This window comes from Trichomonas vaginalis, chromosome II (genome assembly GCF_026262505.1).
Source record: "Trichomonas vaginalis G3 chromosome II, whole genome shotgun sequence".
Taxonomy (NCBI): domain Eukaryota; phylum Parabasalia; order Trichomonadida; family Trichomonadidae; genus Trichomonas; species Trichomonas vaginalis.
Window position 1 is genome coordinate 2,844,264 of NC_067204.1, and position 17,345 is coordinate 2,861,608.

Below are 17,345 nucleotides of genomic sequence, written 5' to 3' on the forward strand. Positions count from 1 at the left end.
ATGACAAAACATATACGAAGAAATCATGACAAAACATATACGAAGAAATCATGACAAAACATTTACGATAAAATCATGACAAAACATATACGAAGAAGTTTTGACAAAACATGTACGTTCATGTTTGACAAAACATTTACGAAGAAGAAATCATGACAAAACATTTACGAAGAAATCATGACAAAACATTTACGATAAAATCATGACAAAACATATACGAAGAAGTTTTGACAAAACATGTACGTTCATGTTTGACAAAACATATACAATGAAGAAATCATGACAAAACATGTACGATAAAATCATGACAAAACATAAACGATGAAATCATGACAAAACATTTACGAAGAAATCATGACAAAACATGTACGTTCATGTTTGACAAAACATTTACGTTCATGTTTGACAAAACATTTACGAAGAAATCATGACAAATCATGTACGTTCATGTTTGACAAAACATTTACGTTCATGTTTGACAAAACATATACGAAGAAGTCATGACAAAACATGTACGATGAAGTCTTGACAAAGCATGTACGTTCATGTTTGACAAAACATTTACGATGAAGTCTTGACAAAGCATGTACGTTCATGTTTGACAAAACATTTACGATGAAGAAATCATGACAAAACATTTACGTTCATGTTTGACAAAACATTTACGTTCATGTTTGACAAATCATTTACGAAGAAATCATGAAAATTCAAGACCCTTTGGGTCTCGCCGCTTAGCGGCTGAGGTGAGAAAAGAGGTGAGAAAAGAGGTGAGATCTCACCACTTCACCTAAAATATATTTTTGTCTGATTTACGCTCATTACGATGAAGAAATCATGACAAAACATATACGATGAGGTCTTGACAAAACATATACGTTCATGTTTGACAAATCATTTACGTTCATTACGATGAAGAAGTCATGACAAAACATGTACGAAGAAATCATGACAAAACATATACGATGAAGAAGTCTTGACAAAACATGTACACTCATTACGATGAAGTTTCGACAAAACATATACGAAGAAATCATGAAAATTCAAGACCCTTTGGGTCTCGCCGCTTAGCGGCTGAGGTGAGAAAACATGTTAGAAAAAGTGTTAGATCTAACATTCTAACATAAACATTATTTTTGGGTCATTTACGCTCATTACGATGAAGAAGTCTTGACAAATCATTTACGAAGAAATCATGACAAAACATATACGTTCATGTTTGACAAAACATTTACGAAGAAGTCTTGACAAAACATGTACGATGAAATCATGAAAATTCAAGACCCTTTGGGTCTCGCCGCTTAGCGGCTGAGGTGAGAAAACATGTTAGAAAAAGTGTTAGATCTAACATTCTAACATAAACATTATTTTTGGGTCATTTACGCTCATTACGATGAAGAAATCATGAAAATTCAAGACCCTTTGGGTCTCGCCGCTTAGCGGCTGAGGGTAGAAATGAGGGTAGAAATGAGGTTAGATCTAACCATCTACCCTAAACATTATTTTTGGGTCATTTACGTTCATTACGATGAAGAAATCATGACAAAACATATACGAAGAAATCATGACAAAACATATACGAAGAAATCATGACAAAACATTTACGATAAAATCATGACAAAACATATACGAAGAAGTTTTGACAAAACATGTACGTTCATGTTTGACAAAACATTTACGAAGAAGAAATCATGACAAAACATTACGAAGAAATCATGACAAAACATTTACGATAAAATCATGACAAAACATATACGAAGAAGTTTTGACAAAACATGTACGTTCATGTTTGACAAAACATATACAATGAAGAAATCATGACAAAACATGTACGATAAAATCATGACAAAACATAAACGATGAAATCATGACAAAACATTTACGAAGAAATCATGACAAAACATTTACGTTCATGTTTGACAAAACATTTACGAAGAAATCATGACAAATCATGTACGTTCATGTTTGACAAAACATTTACGTTCATGTTTGACAAAACATATACGAAGAAGTCATGACAAAACATGTACGATGAAGTCTTGACAAAGCATGTACGTTCATGTTTGACAAAACATTTACGATGAAGTCTTGACAAAGCATGTACGTTCATGTTTGACAAAACATTTACGATGAAGAAATCATGACAAAACATTTACGTTCATGTTTGACAAAACATTTACGTTCATGTTTGACAAATCATTTACGAAGAAATCATGAAAATTCAAGACCCTTTGGGTCTCGCCGCTTAGCGGCTGAGGTGAGAAAAGAGGTGAGAAAAGAGGTGAGATCTCACCACTTCACCTAAAATATATTTTGTCTGATTTACGCTCATTACGATGAAGAAATCATGACAAAACATATACGATGAGGTCTTGACAAAACATATACGAAGAGGTCATGACAAAACATATACGAAGAGGTCATGACAAAACATATACGATGAAATCATGACAAAACATATACGAAGAGGTCATGACAAAACATATATGATGAAATCATGACAAAACATATACGAAGAAGTTTTGACGATGAAGTCATGACAAATCATTGACGATGAAGTTTTGACGAAGAAGTCTTGACAAATCATTTACGATGAAGTCATGACAAATCATTTACGATGAAGTCATGAAAATTCATTTACGATGAAGTCATGACAAAACATGTACGCTCATTACGATGAAGAAGTCATGACAAAACATATACGAAGAAGTTTTGACAAAACATTTACGATGAAGAAGTCATGACAAATCATTTACGATGAAATCATGACAAAACATATACGATGAAGTTTCATGTCATTGAGTTTTGACGAAGAAGTCTTGACAAAACATATACGAAGAAGTCATGACAAAACATTTACGAAGAAGTCATGACAAATCATTGACGATGAAGTTTTGACGAAGAAGTCATGACAAAACATATACGTAAACATTTATTTCCTGTGTTGTTGTCAAACATGAACGTAAACATTATTTTGGTTCATTTACACTCATTACAATGAAGAAGTCATGACAAAACATATACGAAGAAGTTTTGACAAAACATTTACGATGAAGAAGTCATGACAAAACATTTACGAAGAAGTCATGACAAAACATTTACGAAGAAGTTTTGACAAATCATTTACGATGAAGAAGTCATGACAAAACATTTACACTCATGTTTGACAAATCATTTACGATGAAATCATGACAAAACATATACGATGAAGTCTTGACAAATCATTTACGATGAAGTTTTGACAAATTCAAGACCCTTTGGGTCTCGCCGCTTAGCGGCTGAGGGTGAAAAATTAGGTGAGAAAACAGGTGAGATCTCACCTCTTCACCTAAAAATTATTTTTGGGTCATTTACACTCATTACGATGAAGAAATCATGACAAAACATATACGTTCATGTTTGACAAAACATATACGATGAAATCTATGAACATAATAATATTTCAAACCAGGAGCCAAATTCTTGCGATTTTCATATGGAATCTCTTCTCTCGGTTTTCCGAGGTAAGCAATTATATGAAATCATTTACACTCATTACGATGAAGTCATGACAAAACATTTACGATGAAGAAGTCATGACAAAACATATACGTTCATGTTTGACAAAACATATACGAAGAAGTCTTGACAAAACATTTACGATGAAATCTTGACAAAAACATTTACGATGAAGTCATGACAAAACATTTACGATGAAGTCATGACAAAACATTTACGTTTAAGTTCCATGAGGTCATAACAAAACATATACGAAGAAGTCATGACAAATCATTTACGTTCATGTTTGACAAAACATTTACGATGAAGAAATCATGACAAAACATGTACGAAGAAGTCATGACAAAACATATACGTAAACATTTATTTCCTGTGTTGTTGTCAAAATGTCATGTTGTCTCATTTTTTCAGAGAAGTTCATTAACCGAGTGACACATGGTGACGTAGTGACACCTAAAAACCATCTACCCTAAACATTATTTTTGCTGAATTCAACAACAAAATGAACGAGGTCAGGATGTATGCAAATACCTTTGAATTCATTCATAACACCCTTTGTAAGCTCATAAAATGCTTGTTTTGAGGTCGAGCCACTTTTGGCTTGACCGTATTCTTTCAACCAAAACTCAAGAATTTCCTGCATGAATTTTGTATAAAAAGCAACCGCCGGAATTCAGGCGGTTGTTATATTCTTCACAAAACATTTACGATGAAGAAATCATGACAAAACATGTACGAAGAAGTTTTGACAAAACATATACGTTTAAGTTCCATGAAATCATAACAAAACATTTACGATGAGGTCATGACAAAACATTTACGATGAGGTCATGACAAAACATATACGAAGAAGTCATGACAAAACATATACGATGAAATCATGACAAAACATATACGTTCATGTTTGACAAAACATATACGATGAAATCATGACAAAACATATACGAAGAAGTCTTGACAAAACATTTACGATGAAGAAGTCATAACAAAACATTTACGAAGAAGTCATGACAAAACATTTACGTTTAAGTTCCATGAGGTCATAACAAAACATTTACGTTTAAGTTCCATGAGGTCATGTTAGAAAACATGTTAGAAAAGGTGTTAGATCTAACATTCTAACATAAACATTATTTTTGGGTCATTTACACTCATTACGATGAGGTCATAACAAAACATTTACGTTTAAGTTCCATGAGGTCATGACAAAACATTTACGATGAAATCATGACAAAACATTTACGATGAAATCATGACAAAACATTTACGATGAAATCATGACAAAACATTTACGTTTAAGTTCCATGAAATCATGACAAAACATTTACGATGAAATCATGACAAATCATTTACGATGAAGTCATGACAAAGTCTTGACAAAACATTTATGATGAAGTTTTGACAAATCATTTACGATGAAGTCATGACAAATCATATACGATGAAGTCTTGACAAAACATATACGAAGAAGTCATGACAAATCATTTATGTTTAGTTTCGATGAAATCATGACAAAACATTTACGATGAAATCATGACAAAACATTTACGATGAAATCATGATAAAACATTTACGAAGAAGTTTTGACAAATCATTTACGATGAAGTCATGACAAAACATATACGATGAAATCATGACAAAACATATACGATGAAATCATGACAAAACATATACGAAGAAGTCATGACAAAACATGTACGAAGAAGTTTTGACAAAACATTTACGATGAAGAGGTCATGACAAAACATATACGATGAAGTCATGACAAATCATTGACGATGAAGAAGTCATGACAAATCATTTACGATGAAATCATGACAAAACATATACGATGAAGTTTTGACGATGAAGTTTTGACGAAGAAGTCTTGACAAAACATATACGATGAAGTCATGACAAAACATATACGAAGAAACCTTGACAAAACATTTACGATGAAGAGGTCATGACAAATCATTTACGATGAAGAAGTCATGACAAATCATTGACGATGAAGTTTTGACGAAGAAGTCATGACAAATCATTGACGATGAAGTTTTGACGAAGAAGTCTTGACAAAGCATATACGATGAAGAAGTCATGACAAATCATTGACGATGAAATCTTGACGAAGAAGTCATGACAAATCATTTACGATGAAATCTTGACGAAGAGGTCATGACAAAACATATACGAAGAGGTCATGACAAAACATATACGATGAAATCATGACAAAACATATACGAAGAGGTCATGACAAAACATATACGATGAAATCATGACAAAACATATACGAAGAAGTTTTGACGATGAAGTCATGACAAATCATTGACGATGAAGTTTTGACGAAGAAGTCTTGACAAATCATTTACGATGAAGTCATGACAAATCATTTACGATGAAGTCATGAAAATTCATTTACGATGAAGTCATGACAAAACATGTACGCTCATTACGATGAAGAAGTCATGACAAAACATATACGAAGAAGTTTTGACAAAACATTTACGATGAAGAAGTCATGACAAATCATTTACGATGAAATCATGACAAAACATATACGATGAAGTTTTGACGATGAAGTCATGACAAATCATTGACGATGAAGTTTTGACGAAGAAGTCTTGACAAAACATATACGAAGAAGTCATGACAAAACATTTACGAAGAAGTCATGACAAATCATTGACGATGAAGTTTTGACGAAGAAGTCATGACAAAACATATACGTAAACATTTATTTCCTGTGTTGTTGTCAAACATGAACGTAAACATTATTTTGGTTCATTTACACTCATTACAATGAAGAAGTCATGACAAAACATATACGAAGAAGTTTTGACAAAACATTTACGATGAAGAAGTCATGACAAAACATTTACGAAGAAGTCATGACAAAACATTTACGAAGAAGTTTTGACAAATCATTTACGATGAAGAAGTCATGACAAAACATTTACACTCATGTTTGACAAATCATTTACGATGAAATCATGACAAAACATATACGATGAAGTCTTGACAAATCATTTACGATGAAGTTTTGACAAATTCAAGACCCTTTGGGTCTCGCCGCTTAGCGGCTGAGGGTGAAAAATTAGGTGAGAAAACAGGTGAGATCTCACCTCTTCACCTAAAAATTATTTTTGGGTCATTTACACTCATTACGATGAAGAAATCATGACAAAACATATACGTTCATGTTTGACAAAACATATACGATGAAATCTATGAACATAATAATATTTCAAACCAGGAGCCAAATTCTTGCGATTTTCATATGGAATCTCTTCTCTCGGTTTTCCGAGGTAAGCAATTATATGAAATCATTTACACTCATTACGATGAAGTCATGACAAAACATTTACGATGAAGAAGTCATGACAAAACATATACGTTCATGTTTGACAAAACATATACGAAGAAGTCTTGACAAAACATTTACGATGAAATCTTGACAAAACATTTACGATGAAGTCATGACAAAACATTTACGATGAAGTCATGACAAAACATTTACGTTTAAGTTCCATGAGGTCATAACAAAACATATACGAAGAAGTCATGACAAATCATTTACGTTCATGTTTGACAAAACATTTACGATGAAGAAATCATGACAAAACATGTACGAAGAAGTCATGACAAAACATATACGTAAACATTTATTTCCTGTGTTGTTGTCAAAATGTCATGTTGTCTCATTTTTTCAGAGAAGTTCATTAACCGAGTGACACATGGTGACGTAGTGACACCTAAAAACCATCTACCCTAAACATTATTTTTGCTGAATTCAACAACAAAATGAACGAGGTCAGGATGTATGCAAATACCTTTGAATTCATTCATAACACCCTTTGTAAGCTCATAAAATGCTTGTTTTGAGGTCGAGCCACTTTTGGCTTGACCGTATTCTTTCAACCAAAACTCAAGAATTTCCTGCATGAATTTTGTATAAAAAGCAACCGCCGGAATTCAGGCGGTTGTTATATTCTTCACAAAACATTTACGATGAAGAAATCATGACAAAAACATGTACGAAGAAGTTTTGACAAAACATATACGTTTAAGTTCCATGAAATCATAACAAAACATTTACGATGAGGTCATGACAAAACATTTACGATGAGGTCATGACAAAACATATACGAAGAAGTCATGACAAAACATATACGATGAAATCATGACAAAACATATACGTTCATGTTTGACAAAACATATACGATGAAATCATGACAAAACATATACGAAGAAGTCTTGACAAAACATTTACGATGAAGAAGTCATAACAAACATTTACGAAGAAGTCATGACAAAACATTTACGTTTAAGTTCCATGAGGTCATAACAAAACATTTACGTTTAAGTTCCATGAGGTCATGTTAGAAAACATGTTAGAAAAGGTGTTAGATCTAACATTCTAACATAAACATTATTTTTGGGTCATTTACACTCATTACGATGAGGTCATAACAAAAACATTTACGTTTAAGTTCCATGAGGTCATGACAAAACATTTACGATGAAATCATGACAAAACATTTACGATGAAATCATGACAAAACATTTACGATGAAATCATGACAAAACATTTACGTTTAAGTTCCATGAAATCATGACAAAACATTTACGATGAAATCATGACAAATCATTTACGATGAAGTCATGACAAAGTCTTGACAAAAACATTTACGATGAAGTTTTGACAAATCATTTACGATGAAGTCATGACAAATCATATACGATGAAGTCTTGACAAAACATATACGAAGAAGTCATGACAAATCATTTATGTTTAGTTTCGATGAAATCATGACAAAACATTTACGATGAAATCATGACAAAACATTTACGATGAAATCATGATAAAACATTTACGAAGAAGTTTTGACAAATCATTTACGATGAAGTCATGACAAAACATATACGATGAAATCATGACAAAAACATATACGATGAAATCATGACAAAACATATACGAAGAAGTCATGACAAAACATGTACGAAGAAGTTTTGACAAAACATTTACGATGAAGAGGTCATGACAAAACATATACGATGAAGTCATGACAAATCATTGACGATGAAGAAGTCATGACAAATCATTTACGATGAAATCATGACAAAACATATACGATGAAGTTTTGACGATGAAGTTTTGACGAAGAAGTCTTGACAAAACATATACGATGAAGTCATGACAAAACATATACGAAGAAACCTTGACAAAACATTTACGATGAAGAGGTCATGACAAATCATTTACGATGAAGAAGTCATGACAAATCATTGACGATGAAGTTTTGACGAAGAAGTCATGACAAATCATTGACGATGAAGTTTGACGAAGAAGTCTTGACAAAGCATATACGATGAAGAAGTCATGACAAATCATTGACGATGAAATCTTGACGAAGAAGTCATGACAAATCATTTACGATGAAATCTTGACGAAGAAGTCTTGACAAAACATATACGAAGAAGTCATGACAAATCATATACGATGAAATCTATGACAAAAATATACGATGAAACCTTGACAAAACATGTACGTTCATTACGATGAAGAAATCATGACAAAACATGTACGTTCATGAGAATAGTGATGAAATAGTTCATGCAATAAGGAGGTCATACATGAATGCAATGATGAAATAGTTCATGAGAACAGTGAGGAGGTCATACATGAATGCAATGATGAAATAGTTCATGAGAACAGTAAGGAGGTCATACATGAGAACAGTGATGAAATAGTTCATGCAATAAGGAGGTCATACATGAGAACAGTGAGGAGGTCATACATGAGAACAGTGATGAAATAGTTCACGATGTCGTTCGTGAAGAAGCCATTGCAACAAAGAATGTTATAAAGGATTTCATAGAACTTAACAAGGAGGAGTTTAAAGAAGGCTATGAAGTGAAAAGATGTGAAGAAGATTTCTTGGCGTATTTGAAGAAAAAGAGACTAAAGCCAATGGCTCAAAATAAGTTTCAATCGATGTTTGAAAAGAAACGTTTGAGCTATGGTGGTGTAAGAAGCACATATTACTTTGTTAAGAAGTGAGGACATTTATTTTTGTCGTTAGTGTTGGAGTTTGTGTTTGTTGTTAGTGTTTGTCATTTGTGCTGAAGTTAATACTTGAGTTAGTGTTGGAGTTTGTGGTTGTCGTTAGTGTTGGAGTTTGTGTTTGTTGTTAGTGTTTGTCATTTGTGCTGAAGTTAATACTTGAGTTAGTGTTGGAGTTTGTGGTTGTTGTTAGTGTTGGAGTTTGTGTTTGTCGTTAGTGTTGGAGTTTGTGGTTGTTGTTAGTGAGAGAATAAATTAAATCATGAACTTTGCCATGGTCTCTGTCCCTAGTAGTTTTCATTAAGTTCTGGAAATAATGAAAGTCATAAACTTTGCCATGGTCTCTGTCCCTAGTAGTTTTCATTATCTCACAGAGTTAATGAAAGTCATACTTTCTATCAGATGAAGCATGCAGATGAACATAACGAAAGTTAGTGAGTTTGCCACGAGTTATGAATAAAATATTGGCATATTAGATGAGATAGTTGATGAAACAGATGAAGATAAATTAAATCTTGGACTTTGCCACACTCTGTCCCTAGTTCCTCAAAATCCTTGACAACGTTGCTTAGAAATTTTGGTTCAAAACCTCATCTGATTTTAATCTGTTATGCTACCTGTTAAGTTTCGCGAGATTATAAATGTCATGGAGTTATATAAAAAGGAGGGACAGCTAGGGACACTGGAAGTACTTGTAAGGCTATCTGTTAAGATTGCATGAAATACTAAAAGTCATGAAATCCATTATCGCTGTGCTAGCTTCACCTTTGATTGAAATGACGACTAAAGTCACTGAAGCAATGAAACAAAAGTTTTTGGTAGAATACATTAAATCAGGAACTATTCCAGAAGGTTTTTACATTCATACTATGAAGGATGGTAGAGTTCAGTTTAGAAAGATAAAGCAACCATTAGATAGAGAAGGAATTTTGAGAAAGATTAAACTTCATGAGGACAACATTGCTGAACTTAAGAAGAAGTTAGAAGAGTTGGATAAAGTCAATGATGAAAAATGAAGAAATCAAGGAAGAGAGTTATAAAGCAATGAATTCAACAGGGTGAAAAAACAGGTGAAAAAAGAGGTGAGATCTCACCACTTCACCTAAATTTATTTTTGTGCTATGTTTTCATACGTGTGGGAGTGGTGATATCATTAATTTTTAAGTTTATTTTTAAAATTATTTTTTAAGTTTATTTGGATGTAAATGACGAAAACTATTGAGATAACAAACTACAACGGTCATGAGTTCAAGAATTTGTTCTTCGTTCCTCGTGAAAATACATTCTATCAGATACGAGGGAGAAAGGGTAAAGTTAGTTTGAGCGTTTATGAAGGAATGAAGAATGGAAAGTTTATACAAGCATACGATACAAACGGTAAACGTGTTTCATTAGCTTTGTCAAAACTTACTAACATTTATTTTGACAGTGATTTTGACTCTGACGATTGGAGCGACAGCAGCGATACTGAAGAATATGAACTATTGTGTGAAGCACAGCAATGGGAAGAGTTACAATACTTTTGTAAGTGAGAACGTTTATTTTTACAGTAGTAAGGTGAAGTGGTTGGCGGCTTTATAAATATTTAAGGTTAAGTTGGTGTTGTCGTTTGTGTTGTAAAATTTACGTTAACGGTTTTGTAAAGTGTCAAATTCACATATAATGGGTAAGGTGGAACGCAGTGCCACAGTACACGAGATAAGTATTCTATCTAATGTATGAAAGAATTTATGAATTCAAAAAGACTTCAAAAGCTAAAGATAGGTATTTTCTTCTTCCCTTTAATATTATTTGCTCATTGCAATATTTATTTCTGGATAAGATCAATACCATTCAGGTCAGGTAAGTGGGGCTTCCAGGCGCGTTGCGCCCTCTAGCCCATAAGAAATTTTGCCCAAGACCCAAGAGGAGGACCGAACCCCAGCCGACCAGCCGGTGACAAAACCAAAACCGTTGTTATTTACATCATATTAATGGTGTCACTTTTTAAATATCACTTTTTGTTTCACTTTTCACAAATTATATATGTTTTCATGCTTTGTCACTTTTCTGTTACTTTTCGGGTAAAAACATTTTTATTATTATATATAAATGAATTTTACAAAACCTCCGTTACCGTTCTTTGGAAATAAGAGTAAATGTAAAGATATTATATTGAGAGAACTTAAGAAACTACCGAATGGTCTAACATTTGTAGATTTGTTCGGTGGAAGTTTCTATATATCCATTTATGTCATACCGTATTTCCTGACTCAAAGATTATATGCAATGACTTCGACAACTATATGGACCGTCTCAAACATATTCCAGACACAAACAATATATTGAAAGAGTTAAAAGAAAAGATACCTATAGGTAAGATGGAACGTATACCATTAGATAAGAAAAGCGGATAAGTTTAAATCACGAGACAATTTTGAAGAATTTTATAATCTAATGAAATTATTAGTATTCGATACTAAAGAAGAATCTCCCGAGGAAGAACAGAACCAAGAAGAAGAAAATCCTAGAGAGGAACCAGCTCAATCTCACTTACTTCAAGCAGAAGAAATTGAAGAAGAGGAACAATATGAAGAAGAATTCATCGAAAATGAATTTCAACCTTCTCAAATCTTTTTACCACGAGAATCTTCTGATGATCCAAACGATTCTGAATTTATTCCAGAAGAAGAAACGTTTGAAACAAGTGAAGAAGTTCCAGAGCACCTCACTCAAGAAGAAGCTGCAGACCTAGATGCAGTTTATGATCGAATTCTTGAAATTCTTTCCACTGAACCGAAAGCCCAAAAGTACTTCGATAGGCAATGGAGGCATCATTTAGATCGTTGGAATAATCGCTATCGCAACGGAGGTGACGCGACTAATAACGTCAGTGAGTCACATTTCAAAGTTCTCAAGCATTCTTATTTCCCAGAGAGAAGGAATATTCGATTAGACGATTTTGTTGTTGAATTATACACAACGGTTGTTCCAGCATTATTGATTAAATTTAAAGTTCAATTAATCAATAGTGATAAAGTTGTTCGTATATTACGAAAAGCTAATGACCATGAACAAATATTGGAAAACAAAAAAGTCGAATGTTTGAAAATTCTTGAAGCAATATATTCAAGTTTGCAACAAGGATCAATAGATTCAAATCTTGTTTATTGTACTTTAAAGGTACTTTTAAAAAAAAACAATTAATGTAAAAGATTCAAATAATTTTTATTATTATTTTTATTAATTTTTTACAATAAGGTTAATAAAAAAGTGACACTATATAGTTTGTCCCACACTCAGCAGCGACTAACTTTGAGTGTACATATATAATTGTTATACTGAGTACTTTCTATCTGTGTTACTTATTTGGGTCTAAGAGCCATTTGTCAGATTTTCCCGAAATGCAAGGTTAAGATTTTAGCAGCGACTAACTTTGAGTGTACATATATAATTGTTATACTGAGTACTTTCTATCTGTGTTACTTATTTGAGTCTAAGAGCCATTTGTCAGATTTTCCCGAAATGCAAGGTTAAGATTTTAGCAGCGACTAACTTTGAGTGTACATATATAATTGTTATACTGAGTACTTTCTATCTGTGTTACTTATTTGAGTCTAAGAGTCATTTCTACCATAGAACTAGATATTGTCTCTCATTAAGGGTATAGTCCACTAAAAATAAGTTTTGACAATGAAAATAAGCTCTGTGACCATGTAAATATATATCTATGCAAAACGAGAGGTTATGCCATAATTTTTTTTAGTTATCAAATTTTCCTTTTTTTGAGAGAAGTCTCTCAATAATTTGAGAAGAATCTTTGATATAAAGAGATACACATTTGTAGAACGAAGTAAGTGTTTTCCAAACATTTTATATGTTCATCCTGTATAACAATATAAAGCTGCATAGTGCCATCTTGTGCGTTTGCTATTTTATGTACTTTTCATTGAGATAATCCCTCTTCTCGGGTGATTTTAACAGTCAACTCAATTTTAAAATAAAGATTTCATCAAAATGATTTCGAAATTCGGATATTGATTATATAAATAGCACTGTTAACATATTTTGGATGAGTAAAAAATACCTTGTTTTGTATGCATTTAGTACACCTTTATTTTTGATTAAAACTATAAAATTTTTATTCCTTATATAATAAATAGTATATGTTACATAAACATGAAATTCAATAGCATTCAATTTTGGATTTTTTAGATTTGGTAAATTTTAGAAGAAATAAAATCAGCAATCAAAATAAAGAAACTTTTTTTGTATCTTCTATGATTACCTTTTGGTACTAAATTTTGCATTAATAAGTAAATTATCTGTATTATTCTGTGAGCACAAGCCCTCAGTTATGCTGGTAGTGAATGATGAATCGTCATTTTGCGAAGAGAACGCGATTATTAAGGTAATTTTGAGAATTGTCTTGAATTATTTAAAATTAAAGTTAATTGAATAGGTAGGATAACTAGCCTTTGCTAAATTTGTATAATTTGACCTTATTCTAGTTGGATCTGAGAATATTTTGCTGAAATAATAAATTATATCGCCGATTTATGAAAATTTCTCTGATGGGACCGACTCGCTGAAACGTATTAGTGTTAATGGTAACTTGTCTGAATTTTCAAATTTTTTTCGAAATCCAAAAAATCACAAACAAAAGCATCAAAATTAGATTTGCATTTAAGGTTTTCATTTTTTTTGGAAAATAAAAATATTTTTTCCCCAATAAAGTTTATTTTTACTTTTGAGAGGAATAGAAACGTTATTTTGGAATTTTGAAACGACAGAAATGTTCCATTTTTAATGTAGATTCTAAAATGGGGTCAAATTTTTGATTGAACCGTTATCCATTGAAAAACCTCGATTTTAAAATGTTATTCCAAAATATTCATCTAATGATATAGTATATATTTATTAATTATTACTTTTTATTCAATTTTCACTTTTGGCGGGATTTCATTTTTTTGTTGTTGTATGGGCCATATTGTTCACCCAAAACGGAAAACAAAGGCAATGCATAACATTTTACTCCACGAACGTCGTCGACTCTCAGCGCGACAGATGCTTGGTGCTTGCATAATGACCGGAATGCCATATACAAAAGGTGCTCGCTTTCTTTCTCTTTGTGGAACTAAGCCCCCTGTGAAGAGTGGTGTCATGAGACAACAGAGATTTTGTGACGATAAGATTAGAAGACTTAAAAGTATTTCCCTAATGCTGTCGAGAAAGTCCTTCAGTGGTTACTTATCCATTGATGCAAGATGGACGCACAGGCGAAACTCGCCAAGTTGTACAGTAACTGCGCTCGATGCTGTCACAAAAAGAGTTCTTGCATGCGTGAACATCAACCATATTGGTGGAAACAGACAGCATGCTCAGTATTCCGGAGCTTCCAACAATATGGAAAGTGCTGGAACTCGAATCATCTTGAAGCAATTAAAGAAATACAATATCTTGAAAGATGTTAAAGAGATTATTAAAGACCGAGATAACAAAAGTGTCTCTGTCTTTAAAGAATTTGGCGTCTCTCATCTTGAAAGATTCGATCCAGGTCATGTATCAAAAAATATCTCAAAAGATTTTACAAAGTTCTCAGCTTCTCATAAGACAGTTGAAGTTTTCAACGACAAGACTCAGAAGATTGAAAAAATAGAGAGACCTTTCTGGGGTCTGAATGCAAGCCTAAGTATGTGGCTTTGGTCATGTTTTGCCGAAGAAAATATTGACAAACGTACGAAAATGTGGGAGAATTGTGTCTACCATTACGTAGGCAATCATTCTTTTTGCGAACCGCACAATTACAAATGCTTTGAATGGCAAAAAGGTGTCAATTCGATCCAACTTCAATTCATGCTCTATGACTGGGTTCACAAATGGACACCCATAGTTTCCAAAGTTTCTTCCATTGGATCTACCTGCATGAATGAAGCGTTTAACTCCAAAATTGCATGCTATTTGGACAAATCAAGAGCCTGGAAGAACATTAACATTAGAGTTAACGTTGCAATCTTAGAATGGAATGATCCAGAGCATTTTCTCGGAGATATACAAAAAGCATTACATCTTCCCCACTTCCAGAAGATTGTGTCAAATCATTTGAAGAGAATTGTTACTCCAAAATGATATTGAAACAAAAAACTGTTACAAAAGGTTCTAAAAAACAGAACAAATACAAAAAATCCATTCAGAGTGTACCAGGAGGAGATTATCAAGTTTTCAAGTCCGAATGGGAATCAGAAGACGAAGACATTGATGACTTTGATTAACGAAAATTACATTTTATTTATTGTTTTTGTTTTTAATTAAATTATTATTATGCTCATTTTCTTATTTTGATTTTTTCTCATTATGATATAAATAATTTATTAATGCATTTATCCAATAATTATGCTATGATATTTTTATGCCTTATTTCATTTCTCTTATATTTGATAATCTGGTAAAATATAGTTCAGACTATAATCATTTTAGATTATTGATATATTTATATAGGTTAGAATAAAATTAGTTTCATTTTCTACTTTTATTTTGAATTAATAATTTATAATATCAAATATTATGGCGTAACCTCTCCTTTAAAATATAGATATATATAGGCCTATAGAGTTTATTGGCACTCTCAAAACTCTAGAATTTTGAGTTTACTATACCCTTAAATATATATAACTGTAAACTGCTTAATTCATTTATCTATTTAGATAAAATTATATTTATATAAGATTTCATGTTATTATTTCATCTTTATTATTTTTTTATTCCTTTGAAAAGTGACACTGGATAGTTTGTCCCTTTCTCTTTAAAAAATAATAATAATAATTAAAAATAAAAATAAAAATAAACTTTTCCATAATATTTATAAAGCAGATTTGATATATAACACATTTAGCTTAACAAAATAACTTAGAAAAATTGCCGCGCAAAAAGTGACAAAATAGAATACCTATGGTGGCAAGACAAAGGAAACATTTTTTAAGGCAAACATTATATCAAATACCTTTACTTTGTAATAAGAAATATAATTATCACGAAATTACAAATAAATATTGTTTAATATAATTAATAGCAAAATTCTTTTTATTATTTCCCTTAAGACCTTACTTATTAAGTATACGTATAACAAGCTTGTACTGCCTGTATTAGTTAATAGAACAAAAGAAAATGAGCTCAAATGAAAAAAATTTTCATGCTATTTTGGAAATATGCATATTCGAAGTATGAGAGTTGTAAACACTGAGAATTTTAAGCTTTGGTTGATGATAGTCTTTAATTTTTCTTGAAGTAGTAAATTATTTGATATGAAAATTTAATGGCCAGCATAATCAATCGTGCGTTTCGTTTCTTGATTGAGAAACGATGATTGTGTGCTAATGAATTATTGCGTCTGACAGGTTATGATTATGGATACCTGAAATTAAGCTTTTATGGGAAACATCACCGAGCGCCATTTGGCGCCCCTAATGCTGTTTCTATCGGTATGATTAAGGAGCTTTCTTATGCACTTTCATCACTTGAACTTGAACGCTACAAGATATATGCCCCCCTCCCAATGGGAGGTGGGAGCAAAAATTGAAATGTTTACATTGATTTTTGAATACTTTACAAGCACCCCTCCCAGTGGGCGCGGGCGCAAGTGATCGGGTCAAAAAAAATCATAAAAATATTCAAAATTGCGATTTTAATAGATGTTTAAGAAGTAAATTTATTAATAACGATATTTCATAGTACAAAATGTGTTCAATCTCTTCGTAAATCATTCAAAAAAATCAAAAGAATTTCCAAAATTCAATTTTTTTAGTAAAATTTATATCTTTTTCTATCG

General features: G+C 32.1%; 2 protein-coding genes and 2 pseudogenes across 4 annotated transcripts, besides 4 other annotated features; all 4 read left to right on the top strand.

Annotated features, from left to right (window-relative positions):
- Nucleotides 1-10,275: 10,275 nt before the first annotated feature.
- TVAGG3_0474870 (uncharacterized protein) lies at nt 10,276-10,557 on the top strand (the record flags this gene model as incomplete). The annotated part of the gene is made up of 1 exon (XM_051235678.1): nt 10,276-10,557. The coding sequence occupies one exon, from the start codon at nt 10,276-10,278 to the stop codon at nt 10,555-10,557; it is 282 nt and encodes a 93-aa protein (XP_051093502.1).
- Nucleotides 10,558-11,921: 1,364 nt separating this feature from the next.
- Nucleotides 11,922-12,543, top strand: TVAGG3_0474890 (annotated as a pseudogene). Its single transcript has one exon. A coding segment is annotated over exon 1 (622 nt).
- Nucleotides 11,922-12,821: a mobile genetic element.
- Nucleotides 12,822-13,182: a mobile genetic element.
- A 1-nt stretch (nt 13,183) lies between these two features.
- Nucleotides 13,184-16,178: a mobile genetic element.
- TVAGG3_0474920 (zebrafish ch211-108c17.2-related family) lies at nt 14,741-15,296 on the top strand (the record flags this gene model as incomplete). The annotated part of the gene is made up of 1 exon (XM_051235679.1): nt 14,741-15,296. A coding segment is annotated over one exon (556 nt), but the record flags the coding sequence as incomplete, so codon positions are not given.
- On the top strand, nt 15,377-15,792 carry TVAGG3_0474930 (annotated as a pseudogene). Its single transcript has one exon. A coding segment is annotated over exon 1 (416 nt).
- Nucleotides 16,179-16,321: a mobile genetic element.
- Nucleotides 16,322-17,345: the final 1,024 nt, after the last annotated feature.